The sequence below is a fragment of the Fukomys damarensis genome, unplaced genomic scaffold (genome assembly GCF_012274545.1).
Source record: "Fukomys damarensis isolate Sample0158 unplaced genomic scaffold, DMR_v1.0_HiC HiC_scaffold_37, whole genome shotgun sequence".
NCBI classification, from domain to species: domain Eukaryota; kingdom Metazoa; phylum Chordata; class Mammalia; order Rodentia; family Bathyergidae; genus Fukomys; species Fukomys damarensis.
This window is the reverse complement of record NW_022900949.1, coordinates 5147614-5164844: the sequence shown is the minus strand read 5'-3', so window position 1 is coordinate 5164844 and position 17231 is coordinate 5147614. Positions and strand designations below refer to the sequence as shown.

General features: G+C 37.9%; 1 protein-coding gene and 1 pseudogene across 1 annotated transcript; both read right to left on the bottom strand.

Moving 5' to 3' along the window:
- Positions 1 to 1165: 1165 nt before the first annotated feature.
- Positions 1166 to 12970, bottom strand: LOC117284442 (annotated as a pseudogene).
- Positions 12971 to 14459: 1489 nt separating this feature from the next.
- On the bottom strand, positions 14460 to 15413 carry LOC104869659 (olfactory receptor 7E24; the record flags this gene model as incomplete). The annotated part of the gene is made up of 1 exon (XM_019209051.1): positions 14460 to 15413. A coding segment is annotated over one exon (954 nt), but the record flags the coding sequence as incomplete, so codon positions are not given.
- Between the last annotated feature and the right edge of the window lie 1818 nt (positions 15414 to 17231).

The following is a 17231-nucleotide window of genomic DNA, read 5'->3' as shown; positions in this document are numbered from 1 at the left end:
AGTTTAAGGCCAGCCCAATCTCCATAGTGAGTTCAAGGCCATCCTGAACTATAGAGGCCCTGTCTCCCCCACAAAAAAACCCCCAATATTTACACTTATTTATATACACATTCATACAGACACACTTGTAAGGCATATTTTCCATTCACTTGGCTGAGGGCTGCTAGGTCTACCTGAGTACATCATACCTCCATCCTGCAGAGAATGCAATAGAAACACAAGGTGGTCCCCCTCCCTGGACAGCTGAGAAAAGCAGGAGAAAGGAAAAAGGATCTCGGCTGGGCTGGAAAGCCTGAGCCCAGGCACTCAGGGAAAAGGGCAACATCTATCTGATGCTTCTTTTCAAAGCAAAGAAGAGTAGGGGAAAGGAAATAAAGGAAAAGAAAAGATACAGAAAAAAAGGAAAAAACGGAAATGAAGTCTTTGTAAATAGGGAAGGGTGAAGGGAGGGCAGGGGAATGGGGAAAATAAGAACCAAGAAACAGGTACAAGATCCCAATAATGAATGTAAATGTGTTGTTTACCTAAAATCCACCAATAAACTTAATTTAAAAAATGACATGGAGAGAAAACTGGAAGCTTGTGGACAATGTATCTAACCTGCTGAACAGGGAAGGATGAAGAAGCAAGTCTCTTGGGCATCAGCCATCTCTTCAACTTTGAGATAAGTGCAAAAACAAGATCTGACATGGACAGGTGCTCCCCCCAAATGGAAAGGAGTAGCAGCAAACTAAAGCGAAACCAGGATAGGAACTGAGAAGTCAGCAACTTTCTGGGAAAGAGGGAGATTTTGAGAAGGAGGAGTCACAGAGGTGACAGCGAGACTGACATTTTATCTGCCGGGGGCAACCCAGGGTTTTGACCTGGATGTGTGTAGACTTCTTGTAGTAAAGAGTCAAGGGGCTGATCATCCTGCCCACTGGGACCCAGATGGGGACAGAACACACATGATCATAAGACCGCCCTCAAATAGAGAGCTCTATAATAAAAGCACTGGCCAGTGCCATTAATCCTATTACAAGAATAAAACATCACAGGCCAAAAAGAAGCCATCAAGAATGTGATACCCACAGGCCTGCAGGGTTTGAAACTCCAATGCTTCATGACCTATGTCAACACCTACCTTCCCATCTTCTGCTTCTTTGGAAAACTAACAGGATGACCATTAGGTGCCCACAACAACAGGGTGGTGTGCTGAACCTGCAAGCAGGGAATCCTCGTAGTGGTACAGGAAAGTATCCCTCAGCAGCCGTAACAGAGGAGGAACAGGGCTGCCCAGAAAACCAAGTCACAGATTGTGCAAGGCTCTGGAGAAATCTGAGCAGGTTCAGTCCATAAGCATGGAATGCCTGCATCACGTGGCAGGGTTGAGCGGCTTGAGGATGGGGCGGACAGGCAGTGGCCACCAGAGGTAATATACGACATCCTCTGCACAACACCTTCACCAAGCCTGCGAGACATCTCTGTCGGGACAGACCTAAATGGCAGCCAGTGGGTGGAGGTGGCTCCTTTCTGCTTTCTTCAACCCTCTCTCCAGAAGCTGAGCCACTGTGCTCTCTGGCTGTCGGTGTGGGATCACCTAGGCAGCAAAGATTCTGCCAGCCTTGCCATGGTGTTGCTGCCCCTGCCGCTATTGCTGTCACCAAAGATGAGGAATATTTTTAGCAAAGAATTTTCCTAAGTGAATAGTACAAGAGATTAGGATTAAGGTGGGGATGCCAATTTTGCTACGTTCAGATCCAAAGCCTCTGGCTGTCAGGGTGGAACCTGGGTCTTTCAGTTTAAATCCTTCAAGAGTTCTCTTACCTGCTTGACTGTGGCTCCTTGACCATGGATGTCTCTGTGGCTGTCCCTCACCCATTCACCATGGAAGCTTAATATGGTAAGCCCTGAGATGAAGCCAACTAGTGACTGCTGTGTGTCCCAGGTTCAGTTGACCCCTCCCTGGAATGGCATCCATCCATTCTCTGTAGTGGAATGTGAGCACTGGACTAGAGTCACTCATCAGCTCTTGCAGAAGACAGCATTTGCTGGTCCTTCCACTGCTGAATTTCTCCTTGAAGGCCTCTGGAGTATCCCATTTTCACCGTGTCTACTTTCTTGTGATTTGTTTCTCCTTTCTTGTGACCTACAAGCCAGGCAGAAAGCCAGGGAGAAAGTAGATTGCCCCTTCATTTTTCCACATTATGCTTTGACTCTTTAAATTCTCCGAGGGCTCAAATATTCCTGTCATATTTTTCCTGGGTTTCAGGGATCCATTTCCCTTTCTTTTATTTCTCAAGTTGTTATTTTCCAATATCTGGATTCTTTATTTTGGAGAGGCTGATTTGTTGTTGCTAACTACCTTACCATTTTTTCTAAATACCATCATATTTTTCAAGGTCTCCTAATTAAAATCATCATGAGAACTAACAAAACAATGGACCTGAGTATCCTTTATGTGGGTGAGCTGTGACAATTTCAATTTGTGTATCAGGAAAGATGGGTGGAAAAAATCTGTTAACTAGGAATAAACATCTTGGGACAAAAAACTGGGCTTTATAACTGCCCCTATGGTTAAGATTTTAACAGCAAATATAAATATTATTATTGGAAAAATATTGAATGTATTCATAATGTATTATAAACATGTACTAATAAAAATTAAAAACAATGAAATACTTTCAGCAGGTCACTGTAGAATACAGAATTAGGAATAAAAATTTAAATACCCCACATTGTCACCAGATATTTTACTACTATTCACTGACATTGATGCAAACTTGTATTAATGAAAAAATTACAAAGTTGTTTATTAATATTTCATTATTATTATTTTTTTTATTGAGTTTATTGGTACATTTAGGGATACAGTACAGTTACATTCATTGTTGGGATCATGTACCTTTACATGGCAAGTCTTGATTATCATTTTTTTCCCCTTACCTCTGCCCTCCCTTCACCCCCTCCTCCCCTCCCCATCTACAAACACTTTATTTTCATCTTTTCATTCTCTCACATTTTTTTCTTTTCCCTTTTTGTTCTTCCCCTACGTATCACACCTTCCCTACACCTTTAGCTCCTTTCCTCCCATTTCTAAATGTCAGTAATCTTATTAGAATCTTATGCATTGTTGCAGAATATTCACACCAGGGAAACTATTTGGTATTTACACATGTGGGACTTATTTATTTCACTTAGGAGTATATCTTCAATATGTATCCATTTTCCTATGAATGAATCTATTTTCTCACTCTTTATGGCTGAGTAATATTCCATTTTATAGAAAAACCACAACTTCTTTATCCAGTTTCCAACGGATGGGCAAATAGGTTGTTTCCAAGATTTAGCTATTACAAACTGTGCCGCTATAAACATGGGTGCACATACTTCTCTGTGATATGATTCTTTTAGTTCTCTTGGAAAGATACCCAACAGAGGGATGGCTGGGTCAAATGGAACCTCCAGTCCAAGCTCTTTGAGGTATCTCCATATTGATTTCCATAGTGGTTGCACTAGTCTGCACTCCCACCAACAATGGAGGAGGGTTCCTTTCTCCCCACAACCCCGCCAACATTTGTTATTGTGTGATTTCTTGATAGCAGCCATTCTTTGTGGGGTGAGGTGGAATCTCAGTGTTGTTTTCATCTGCATCTCTCGAATGACCAGTGATGTGGAACATTTTTTCATATATTTTCTTGCTGCTTTCACTTCTTTGTATGAGAAATGTATTTCATTATTTTTAATATGGAAATTTACATTCTGCACCATTCCATTTTTGTGGTCTGTGGTGTCATATCAAATTGTGTATTTTCCTAAAATGTGTTTATTAAAACACATTACCATTGGTAAGTGCACACAGAACCTAGCCAGAGGCCCATTGAGACACCAATGATTGGGGTGCTCAGCCCCAGCTAAAGTTCCCTCTTTGACAACAGCTAGACAACAGCTATGTATAAGGAAGGCTTCAGCCAGAGGCACACCTAGATACCATTTCAAGTGCACACAGGCCCCAGAAAGAGCCACAACTGGACAATAACATAGCCCAGGGATCCAGAATGCCACCACTCTGAGCTCAAGAATTACTGAAGAAATGAGCATCAGAGAAAAGGTAGTCAGTGGCCTGCTGAGAATTGAAAACCACTGGACGAGCAAAAAGTTGTCCCAACAAAAGTAGATCAGGATGCATTTGTTGAAAGGGGAAAACAGAAACAAGTATGAAAACCAGAATTTCAGATCACCTTAGTCATCCCCAAAGAGAAATGAGATGGAACAATCTGATAATTAATCACCTGGACTCCCTGAACCGGCAATGAAAGAAGTGGAAAAAATGAAAACAGAAATAATTTCTCAGATAACAACAGAGATTGTGTCCATAGTGAAAAACATGATTAATAACTGTAGAGCTGACATAGATAAAAAATAGAAGATCTGAGGAATATGATGGAATATCAGCATAGGAAAAAAAGAAATCCATAAATATATGCAAATAGATGTCCAGGAGATTACACAGTCCATTGATAGTTTATGCAGAAGAATGAGCCAATGTGAGGACAGAATTTCAGATATAGAGGACAGGATTGCAATTACTGAACAGGAAAAGAAAAAAATTAAAAATTGTAAAGGACCATAAGAAATCATCCAGCTGCTGTTAAACAATGTGAAGAAAAAACATTATAATACTGATTTGAGTCAATGAAAAAACAGAAGAATGCAAATGACATAAAAATGCTGTTCACAGAAGTAATGGCAGAAAACTTCCCAAGCAGGGGAGAAGAACTTGACAAACAGATAACTGTGACATGTAGGACTCCAACTAGGAGAGATTAAAAAAAATCTACATGTAGGCATACAACAGTCAATATTCAAAAAAATCTAACAAAAATTCTACAAGCAGATAGAGAAAAGAAATAAATCACATATAAAGGAAAGCCCATCAGAATCAGAGCAGATTTCTCAAGAAAAACCCTCAAAGCAGAAAGTCTGGAGTGAAGTATTTCAAACCCTGAAAAAAAAATTCCTACGCTGATGGATGTACCCTGAAAAATTACTTACAAATTTGTTGGAGAAATAAGATACATTGATGACAAAGAGAACCGGAGAAACTTCATCAACACCAAACCAGCACTTAATACAGAAGATCCTAATAAGATTACTGACATTTAGAAATGGGAAGAAAGGAGCTAAAGCTGTTGGGAAGGTGGGATGGGTAGGGGAAGGGTAATAAGGGAAAAGAAAAACATGTGAGATAATGAAAAGATGGAAATAAAGTGTTTGTAAATGGGGAGGGGAGGAGGGGGTGAAGGGAGGGAAGGGATAAGGGGAAAAAATGAGAATCAAGACTTGTCATGTAGAGGTACAAGATCCCAACAATGAATGTAACTGTATTGTATCCCTAAAATGTACCAATAAACTCAATTAAAGCTGAAAAAAATATCCTAGGAAAAGATAATGAGGATCACAACCCCAGGAACCCCAGCAGAATGAATTATTCAGGCATTACAAGAAATTAAATGCAAAGTGGGAGAATGCAACAAAATGAAAAAGTCATGACAAGGATAAATCAATACATATTAGTTATAACCATTATATTAATGATCTCAGTTCACCACTCACAAGAAATAGAATGGCTGAATGGATGAATAAGCAAGATCCGCAACATAATACATATAAGAAACTCACTTAATTCAAAAATAAATTCATTAAAGGATGGAAAACAATAATCCATGTGACAGGAAACCCCAAAAGAGGCAAGAGCAAGTATACTACGTGCAGATCAAATGGATTTCAAACCAACACTAAGAGGAACAAAGATGGGCACTACATCCTTGTAAAGGGAAAAGTCCAAGAGGAAGAAATGACAATCAGAAATATATACGCACCAAATATTAATGGACATTAAAAATAAAATAAACACTAATGCACTACTGGTCGTGGACCTCAATACTCCAATGTCACAAATAGGTAAGTCAATGAGATAAAATAAAAACTTACCAATGAAGAAGAGCCCAGGTGCTCTTTTAGAGAAGAATTGTTGCCACTACTGTTTAAACCCTTTAGTGAAACTGAAAGGGAAGGAATACTCCCAAATTCATTCTTGGAGGCAAGCATCACCTTGATCTCCAAAAGAGAAAAAGACCCATCTGAAAAAGAGAGCTATAGGTCAATCTCACTAATGAACATAATGCAAGAATCCTTAATAACATACTGGCAAACAGATTCAGATCATTAAGAGCATACACCCTGACCAATTGGGATTCATCCCAGCGATGCAGGGATGGTTCAACATAAGCAAGTCAATAATTGTTATACACTATATCAATACAGCCAAGGACAAAAACCATACTATCTTCTGATTAGATGCAGAAAAAGCATCCACAAATATCCAACATGCATTCATGATAAAACGCTATAGAAAATTGTAATAGACTGTCTCTAGATCTACCTGATAAAAGCCATTTATGAAAAACCAATAGACAATATCATACTAAAAGGTAAAAAACTGAAATCCTTCAGGCTTAAATCAATAACAAGACATGGATGACCACTATTACTACTCCTGATCAATATAATTTTGGAAACATTAGCCACAGTGATTAGATAAGAGAAAGATATGAAAGGAATAAAGATAGGAAATGAAGTTATATTATCATTATTTGCAGATGATAAGATACTCTACACATACAAGGTCCCAAGAACTCCACCAAAAGTTTTCTAGACTTAATAACCAAATTCAGTAAAGTACCTGCATACAAGGTCAACACACAAAAATTAATAGCTTTCTTGTGTACAAACAACAGACTCACTGAGAGAGGAACTGGAGAAACAACTCGCTTCACAATAGCATTAAAAAAACAAAGCAAAGCAAAACAAAACAAAAACACAAAAAACCCTAGGAATCAACATAAAGAAAGAAATAAAAGACCTCTACTCTGAAAACTACAGCACTCTGAAAAAAAAAGATTGAAATGATATCAGAAAATGCAAAGACATCCCTTGCTCCTGAGTAGCAAGAACAATATAGTGAAAATGGCCACACTTCCAAAACTGCTATACAGATTCAATGAAGTCCCAATCAAAATTCCTACAGTAGAGTTCACAGAACTTGAGAAAACTCTGAGAAACTGAAAGTTGAAATAAGAATCAAAAAGCATAAAATATAGTGAGAAATAGGAAGAAAAGGTGCAAAGAAGAATTGGAAGGGGTAGGGAAACAAAATATGGGGATGAATTAATATGAGAATATGAAAAAAATAAAAACAAAGTCTGTGCAAATAGCAAGGGGTGGATTGGTTGAAGGGAGTTCAGCGGTATGGGGAAAAATAAGAGCCAAGTTCATTTATGTGAAGGTAGAAATTTCCAATGATGAATGTCATTATGTTGTATACATATAATATGCCAGTAAAAATAATTTAAAAGTAAATAGCTCAGGGGCTGGGGATCTAGCTCAGTGGTTCTCCCACCTGCGTTGCCAGTGTACGGATCTGAGTTTGATCCCTGAAAAAAAATTGCTTAGATGACAGAGCTAAGGCTAACTGGAGTTAGAGGAAAGCTAGAAGACAATGCAGACAGAATTTTTATAGAAATCATAACAAAATCTCCTAAATATGAGAAAAGAGTTCAACATACAAGTAAGTGAGACTTTCAGAACACCAAACACCTAAAATGAATAAAGTGCATCCAAACATGTCATTATCAATTTATCAGATATAAAAAACCCAGAGTTTTTAAAGCAGTAAAAAATTAATGTATGAAGGTAACATCATTAGAATCTTTTTCTTTTTATTGAGTTTATTGGTACATTCTAGGTATACAGTTGCATTCATTACTGGGATCTTGTACCTCTACATGACAGGTCTTGGTTCTCATTTTTTCCCCTTGTCCCTGCTCTCCCTTCACCCCTCTCCATTTACAAACACTTTATTTCCATTTTTTCAATTTCTCATATTTTTTCTTTTCCCTTATTACTTTCCCCTACCCTTCCCACATTCCCTACACCTTTAGCCCTTTTCTTCCTATTTCACATTGTTAATTACCCCATTAGGATCTTATGTACTATTATCGTTTTTCACACCAGAGAAACTATTCGGTATTCGCACATGTGTGACTTATTTATTTCACTTAGGAGTGTATCCTCAATATGTATCCACTTTCCTATGAATGAGTCTAATTTCTCATTATTTATGGCTGAGTAGTATTCCATTTTATAGAAAAACCACATTCATGGATATTTTTGAAAATAATAAGAGCCCTTTGTCTGAGGAGCAGCTGGTAAAAATTTCCCCCCACATTGTAGGTTGTCTCTTAGTTCTGTTGATGGTTTCTTTTGCAGTGCAGAAGCTTTTTAATAAGATGAGATCCCAGTTGTTGATTCTTTTTAAAAAAATTAATTTATTGGTACATTCTATGTAGACAGTACAGCTACATTCATTACTGGGATCTTGTATCTTTACATGCCAGGTCTTGGTTCTCATTTTTCCCCCTTGCCCCCCCCTTCAAACACTTTAATTCCATTTTTTACATTTTATCATATTTTTTTCCTTTTCCCTTATTCCCCCTTCCCTATCCTTCTCACTGTCCCTACACCTTTGGTCCTTTTCTTCCTATTTGCTAATTGTCCCATTAGGATCTTGAGTACTATTTTAGTTTTTCACACCAGAGCCAGTTGTTGATTCTATCTGCTAGTTCCCGTGGTACTGAGGATTTGTTCATAAAGTCTTTTCCTATGCCAATGTCTTCAAGAGTTCTGCCTAACTTATCTTCCAGCAAGTTTAGTGTTTCTTTTTTAATATTTAGCTCTTTAATGCAGTTGGATTTTAGTTTAGTGCATGGTGAATTATAAGGGTCTAGTTTTAATCTTTGGCAGATTGAAATCCAGTTTTTCCAACACTATTTGTTAAAGAGACTATATTGCCTCCAGTGAGAATGGTTGGCTCCTTTGTCAAAGATGAGGTAGCTGAGTACATTTGGAGTTGTTTTTGTATCTTCCAGTCTGTTCCACTGATTCCCAGGTCTGTTTCTTTGCCAGTACCATGCTGTTTTTATAGCAGTGGCATTGTAGTATAGTTTCAAATTGGGAATTGTTATGCTGGCTGCCATGTCTCTGTTGCCTAGGATGGCTTTTGCTATTCTGGGTCTCCTATGGTTCCAAATGAATTTTTGGGTTCTTTTTTCTAGTTCTGTGAAATACAGTGTTGGAATTTCAATTGGCATTGCATTGAATCTGTATAGCAGTTTTGGTAGTATGGCCATTTTCACTATGTTGATTCTTCCTATTCAGGAGCAGGGGATATCTTTCCATTTTCTTATATCCTCTTCTATCTCTTTTTTTCAGAGTGTTGTAGTTTTCAGTGTTGAGGTGTTTGGTTCTTTCATTATATTGATTCCTAGATACTTCATGTTTTGGGATGCTATTGTGAAAGGAATTGTTTCCCTCACTCTCTCAGTGAGTCTGCAGTGTAAACTTTCAGTGTTAATCTCCTGGGCATCTGTTTGAATCTGTTTTGTGGATTCCATTTGTTTCCTATGCCGAGATTCCATCATACTCCTCAACTCCTCTATTTTTAAAAATCTGTATGTGCTCTAGCATTATTAATTATGTCTTTCACTATGGACACAATTTCTGTTATCTGAGAAATTATTTCTGTCTTCATTTTTTCCCAGATCCTCTTTCATTGCCTGCTCAGGGAGTGCAGTTCACTGAGAATCAGATTGTTCTATCTCATTGTCCCTTGGGATTGCCTTAGGTGATCAGGAAGTATGGCTTTGAGTCTTGTTTAAGTGTCTTCTCATTTCCACAGATGCTGCCAGCTGCACCTTTGATATGGCGAATTTGCTCTCCTAGTGGCCTTCAGTTCTCAGCAAGCCTCAGAGAGGTGTTCTTTCTGCTGCTCACCACTGCACTAATTCCTAGGTTCAGAATGGTGGCCTTCTATATCTCTGCACTGTGCTTTGGTCCCACAAGGATTCTGGTTGGGCCCTATGCACGCTTAGGATAGCATCATTTTTGAGACATGGTAACCAAATTGGTTAAACTTTTCTCAAACTCGTGATCCATAGATCTCAGTGCCCTAGAGAGCTTTGATTACAGGCTAGTATGTCCCGCTCCTGGGCTTTCCTTTGAATGATCCAATTTACCTGGGAATTTCTTACTGAAGCTGACAGAATCAGTTATCTATCACAAGGAACTTCTATTCTTCTTATGTGTATTGGTTGTCATAATTTGTAGTCACACAAACACATGCAAAGATTTCTGTCTCCATATCCTTATCAACAACTGCCTTTCATCTTTTGATTACAGACATTCTAACTGGTGTGAGATGCTAGCTCATATTGGGTTTGGCTTTCATTTCCTTGATGGATTGTGAAGCAACACTGGGCATTTTTACTTTACCTATTTTTATTTTTATTTCTTCTTTTGAGAAATGTCTAACTTGTCATGTTTTGTTTCTAAATTGCTTATTTGTTTTCTAGTTGTTGCTTCAGTTTTTAATATGCTTTGGATGTAAACTCCATATCAGATTTAGAGCTTACAAACCCTTTGCATTTTTTAGGATATGGTAAATGGAAGTTTTCCTTCTTTCTTTCATCTACTTCCTTGTTGGTATATAGAAAAACCTAAAATATGTGGGTGTTAGTTTTGTATTTTGTAACTATACTGAATTCTTCCATTATTTCTCTCAGGGTTTTTTGTTAGGTCTTTGACTTTTCTACTATGAAATCATGCCATCTACATACGGAAGCAGTTTATACTTTCATTGCTGATGTAGCTGGCTTATATTTCTTTGTTTGATCTCAATTTTTAATCTGATTCTATAACTTCCATTTTTTTGTTTCTCCCATATCTGCATTGAGCACCTTGTGTGATAATTCCATAAATTTTTGGTTTATTTTCTCTTTGAACTCACCAAGTTTCTTCACCTCTTTTTTCAACTTTGGTAGGGTTCTGCCGCCTGTTACTTGCTTTTCTGTCCATTTGTGACCCCTTGATCTGTCTCAGGAGAGTTGGGAGCCATTGAGGGTTTTATGTTGCCTTGCTGTTCCATGATACTGTGTATATGTTTATCTGTTTCTAATTCCCTCCCTTTTCCCCCCTCTTTTTTGTTCTGTAGTTCTAGGTCTGGGTGGATAGGGAGATCTTCTAGCATATACAAAGTATTTTAGTAACATGCTGTATTCTTGTTATGTGTTTTCAGCTTTATATGTCTAGAGTTAATACTTAACCCTGCAATTATTTAATTTAGGTGATTTGGACTCTGTCCTTAGGCTTTGCAGAAAGAATTACTTTGAATTATTGAGCTCTTTCTTCACACACCTGCAGTGGAGAAACTTCATAGAACAATTAAATGCTGAAGAACATTAGCAAGAAGAAATCCACAAACACAGTAAATATAGCCCATTCTTGAAACACAATAGAGAATAAGAAATATCCTTTATTCTTTAAAAAGAAAGTGCTTCTTGTTACAAAATAATGAGAAGCATTGAAAGATTTCTTATTTCAAGAATATGGTACAAATTTCTTTAACTTCAAATATTTTTGAAGATTCAGTAGGAAACAGGACTGCTTAATGTGTATAATCAATAAAGCTGATGGTTTATAATAAAAGTATTGTGATGTAGAGTCATCTTCAGGAGTGTTTCAACATTTTGGAGTTTTCCAAATTCTTTCCTTTGTGGGCAACGATTGGTCACCCAAATACCTCTTTACCTTTTAAAATATACTGATGTGATAATTGCTATGGTTTAGATCTAAAATGACCCCTACATGTGTCATGTGTGTGGAAGGTGATAGGATCCCTGTGGATGTGTGGGTGACTTTCTGTCAGGAGATGGGGCCTGGCTGGAGGCTGGTTCCTGTGGTGTAACATCCAAGGGTGTGTTCTTAACCTGGATCCTCCCTTTTCTTTCTACTTCCTGACTTCCCTGGCTTGAGCACTTTTTTTTCTCCGCCAGGCCCTTCTGCCATCCTTTTTCTGGCCCTGGAGCCAGCCAGCCATGGACTGAATATACACCAAAATAAATCTTTCCTCCTTTAAGTTGTGAATGCTGAGTATTGTGTCCAGTGGTGGTAAAGTAATGAAGATGATGACTTTTCTCCTAGACCTTTATGGATTCAAAATGGTAATAAAGAATTTTTAGTAGAATATGCAATCTTATATAATACCACTGATCACAACTATGGCACAGAACACACTGTATTTGTCCATATTAAAAGTTTTTTTTTTTTGTACCAGGGATCGAACTCAGGCCCTCGTGTTTGCAAGGCAGGAGGTGGAATCACTGAGCTAAATCCCCAGCCCTTTTTTCATGTTTTCTTTTCCTTTTTGGTCCATATTAAAAGTAATGAAATGTTAATGAACACCCTTGTAATTTAAAATTTTTTTACAGTTTTGTTTGCATCAATTTCAGTGAATTGCAGTAAAATGTCTGGTGATAATGTGTGCTTTTAAAATCTATTATTTTTTATTTAAGTTTAAGAGCCTAACAAAGTAGCACTTATTTTTTTTTAAGTTGAATTTATTGGTACATTCTAGGTATACAGTACAGTTACATTCATTACTGGGATCTTGTACCTTTACATGACAGGTCTTGGTTCTCATATTTTCCCCTTGTTACCACCCTCCCTTCATCCCCTCCTCCCCTCCCCACCTACAAACACTTTAATTCCATTTTTACATTTTCTTATATTTTTTCCCCTTTCCCTTATTCCAGGAAGAAAAGGACTAAAGGTGTAGGGACAGTGAAAACAGTAGGGAAAGGGGAATAAAATCTATTCTTTATTCTGCATTCTACAATGACCTGTTGAAACTGTTTCATGGTTTAAAAATGTTTTATTAGTACATGTTTGTGGTACATAACGCATGCCTTAATTGTTTTTCTAGTCATAATATTTCTATTTACAGTGGAAGGCTTTAGCATGAGGGAGAGTTATAAAGTCCAAGCTTTTGCCCTGACAATTTCATCCCTAGTTAACAGATTTTCTCACCCGTCATTCCTGATACAAGAATTGAAATTACCATACCTCACCACACTTCTGTGGACCCTCCTTGTGAGGATCTGTCTCCTTCCCAGAATGTCTGTCTATCTATCTATCTATCTATCTATCTATCTATCTATCTATCTATCTATCTATAAGGACTGCTGTCCACAAACCTCCAGTATTTTCTCAACCTCCTTTTCAAAAGAAGCATCAGATAGACATTACCCTTTTACCTGGGTGTCTGAGTTCATGCCTTCCAGCCAGCCCCATTTCTCAGTTGTTCTGAGGGGGGACCTCTTGGGTTTCCTGTGCATTCTCTGCAGGATGGAGGTATGATATTTTCACACAGACCTAGTAGTCCTCAGCCAAGTGAATGGAAAATGTGCCCCATATATGTGTGTGTGCGTTTGTGTATATGTATGTATGTATGTATATATATATATATATATATATTTTCATTGTTGTTTTGTTTTGTTTTTTTGAGACTGGGTCTTGCTATGTGGTTCATGTTGTCCTTGAACTCACTATGGAGACCTGACTCACATTGAACTCGAAGTGATCCTCCTGTCTCAGCCTCCAAAGTGCTGGGATTACAGGCGTGTGGCACCATACCTGGCCATGTGTCTATTTCCTTTCAAAGAAAGCTTTAAGGAGTTTTCTGCTTTTGAGTTTTAGTAGTAGCCACTTGTAGTAGGTGGCACTGCAGTTTTCATTAAGCATGGGGATTGCAGAGTGACCAGAACACTGGACTCCAACGTGATTCAGAAGAGACACAGGGAGCAGCGGCCTTCCTCCTCCTGGTAGGAGCTTATTAATCACTGCACACGGGGACTGCACCTTGTGAGGAATACACAGGAAGTCTTTGTGGCTGTCATTTGCTTTTTCTCCCTCTGCATTTCAGTGATGAGTGTTGGCAAAGACTTTCTCCTAGACCCTGCCCATTGGAGAGCACGTGATTTTCCTTCCAGCGGGAACTGTCCCTCCACCCTGCCTAAGGAGGAGGAAGGCAGGCCAGCAGAGGACAGAACAGGAGTAACCATCCGGGTAATGTAACTGCAAGGCCACCATTGTGAAATATCTGCACTGCTGTCCTAGAGCTTTTGTTTCTTCTGTGTGCATTGCACAGCTGTTTGAAATGTTTAGTAAAACTTTACAAACAAACAAAAAATCCTCATATTTTAATTTGCATTTTCACTGAGCTAAGGTACATATAAGTAAATGTACTACTTTGAAATATTGCCCAAAAATGCTCTTTGTGTGCCTCTGTCACTCTCATCCATCTATAGAAAATTTCATCACTTCCCAAATGAATACTGCACTATATTAAAAACATAAATTCCGCATTCTCCCCATCACCCACAAGTCATATGTGAAACACTATATAGAGTCAAAGAATTTATAAAAGCAAACTTAAGAAGTAATATACCAAGCAGGCAATATTTACATTCAGTTTTATGTGTTCAGTTCAGCTATATTCCAAGTGGACCTGAAACATCCGGGGATTAGATTCGCCAAGTGTGCAGCCTCTTCAAGGTGCTGCTGATGTCCCTGTTCCTCAGGCTGTAAATGAAGGGATTCAGCATCGGGGTGACCACAGTGTACATCAGTGAGGCCACCATGCCCTTCCTGGGAGAATACGACACAGCTGAACCAAGGTACACTCCAATGCCACTCCCGTAAAATAAGCAAACAACTGACAGGTGAGAACTACAGGTAGAAAAAGCTTTATACCTTCCACCTGATGAAGGGATTTTGAGAATGGAGGAAACAATTTTATAGTAAGAAGAAAGGATCAACGACATGGGAATAATGCCAAATATGGCTCCAACAAAATATGCGACCATGGTTTTGAATAAGGTATCAGAACATGAAAGGTTAAAGACTTGAGAAGGATGACAGAAGAAATTAGCAATTTCCACATCCCTGAAGCAGGTAAATTGCAAGGCAACTAAATTGTGCAGCTGGGAAGCCAAAAGGCTGACAAAGACAGAAAACAAAAGTAACAAGACACAGAGGCTAGGACTCATAATGGCTGCATAGTGCAGGGGGTGGCAGATGGCCACAAAGCGGTCATAGGCCATCACCGTCAGGAGTGCGTCATCCATACTTGCAAAAAGGATGAAAAGAGACATCTGTGTCAGGCAGCCCGCATAAGAGATGACTCTGCTCTGAGCTGAGATGTTCACAATCATCTTTGGGACCATGGTAGAGCTGAAACACATGTCAACGATGGCCAGGTTGGAGAGGAAGAAGTACATGGGGGTGTGGAGGTGGGAGTCAGAGCTGACGGCCAGGATGATGACTAGATTCCCCAGTATTGCGACCAGGTACGTGGACAGGAAGAGCCCAAAGAGGACGGGCTGTAGTTCTGGATCCTCTGAGAAGCCCATGAGATGGAATTCTGAGACACATGTGAGGTTATTTGTTTCAATAGTGCTTGGCCACCTTTTCAAAAAGAAAATTCAGTAGATAAAAATGAAAACAATAAATAGTGCAGAAAACTTTCCATAAGATAGGAATTAAATATTCCTAAGCAAAATATTCCCACATGAAGTCCATAATCCTCAATAATAGTGATCCATAGTGATAAACCCAGTCCTCAGGAGCTCTTCTTAAAATCAGGTTATTTGTTCCCCATGTCCTGTGCACTCCTAATTTACAGACACTGTAGTGGCAAAGTTAGAACATTTGAATTCAAAAGACTATGACTCCAGTAAGATATAGCCAACTCTTTTCAAAAAAATAATATATGACTCTATTGGAAAAGAAATAACAAGCATTTAATATAGCTTATTTTATTCTCAGAAGATGGTACAAATTCTCTTGAATTATGATGCTTATAATTAGTGTACTGTCTAGGACTGCATTATATAAACATTAAAGTTAAATGTTAATAATCAAAATATATAGTGTCCAGCCAGTTCTCTCCCAGAAATTTTTCATCATTTTGGGGATTTTCTTACTTCCATTTTGTCAAAGATGTAAGAGTCACATAGATGTTGTTATGTATAATTATTTAATACGTAACTCCTATACTTGTTTAAAATTTATATAAAGCAGTATAAAGCAAGTGCAAATGTGCGTATATAATCTAATGACACAATAACAGGGATTGTGGCCTTAGTGCATACTGTACCTGTCAATGATTAAAAATAACAAGGGATGAGAAGGACTGGCCTTTTATATTTTAAATTTTATACTGGTTTGTTTTAATCACTCCATGCAATGTAACTAAGACAGCTATTTGCTCTTTCTTACACTCTGTATTCTGGAGTAGCATGCATCATTGTTTTTATGATACTGAACCCTCTATGTCCAGGGGAAACCCTGAGAAACCAGGAAAGTCCAAAGGCCCTGGCTGATTTCAAGGCTTTCTAATTCTAATTGACAGATTTTTCCATAGCAATATTTTCTGGTCCATGATTATAATTTTTCTTATGTTAGCTACTGAAATTTGAACACTTTTTTGGGCAGGCCACACTATAATGCATTTGAGAAAAATGCAAAATAACTATTCCCTTGCTGGGTGTCTCCCCTAAAGAATTAAAAGAATCATACCACAGTGATATATGTGCACCCATGTTCATAGCAGCATGATTTGTAATAGCTAAAATTTGGAAGCAGCCCAAATGCCCATCAATGGGAGACTGGATAAAGAAGTATATGAAATAATGTTAACACACTTGAAAATTCATGTAGAACAAGAAGTACATGAAATGGTGTAAACCTATAAATAACATAATTCCGTTCATCTATAAATTGAGTACAACAATTGCCTAATACAGTTGTTGTATGAAAGTGTTTAAAAGTAATTTTTATCACTGGTGATTGTCACCTACTTATAGATGGATAGATAGATAGATAGATAGATATTTAAAAATATCCAGACAACCTAGACTCAGACTAATAAATTTAATAACATTGCCACTATTTTGAGTTTTATGGTTCTTTGCTCACATCAGAGTTGATAACTGTTGTCTTAGAATATTTCCTTGAATTCATAAAATTCTCACTAGATATTAGGTCTCCACATAATATAGCTTATACACATTTAAAATGTTTACATCACAACTAATATTTTTAGAGACCTGAACCGTTTCATATGAAATTTAAATTGTTGGTGTCTCTGTAATTCCATCCTCTTGTTGACCTATTCCCAGAGGAATCTGTTATGAATTTCATGCATCAATTTTTCTGTTACATTTTCAAGTGAAAATTGATTTATGAATCCAAAGTGTTCTTAAAAATTTACTGAAAAATTACCTAAAACTTAG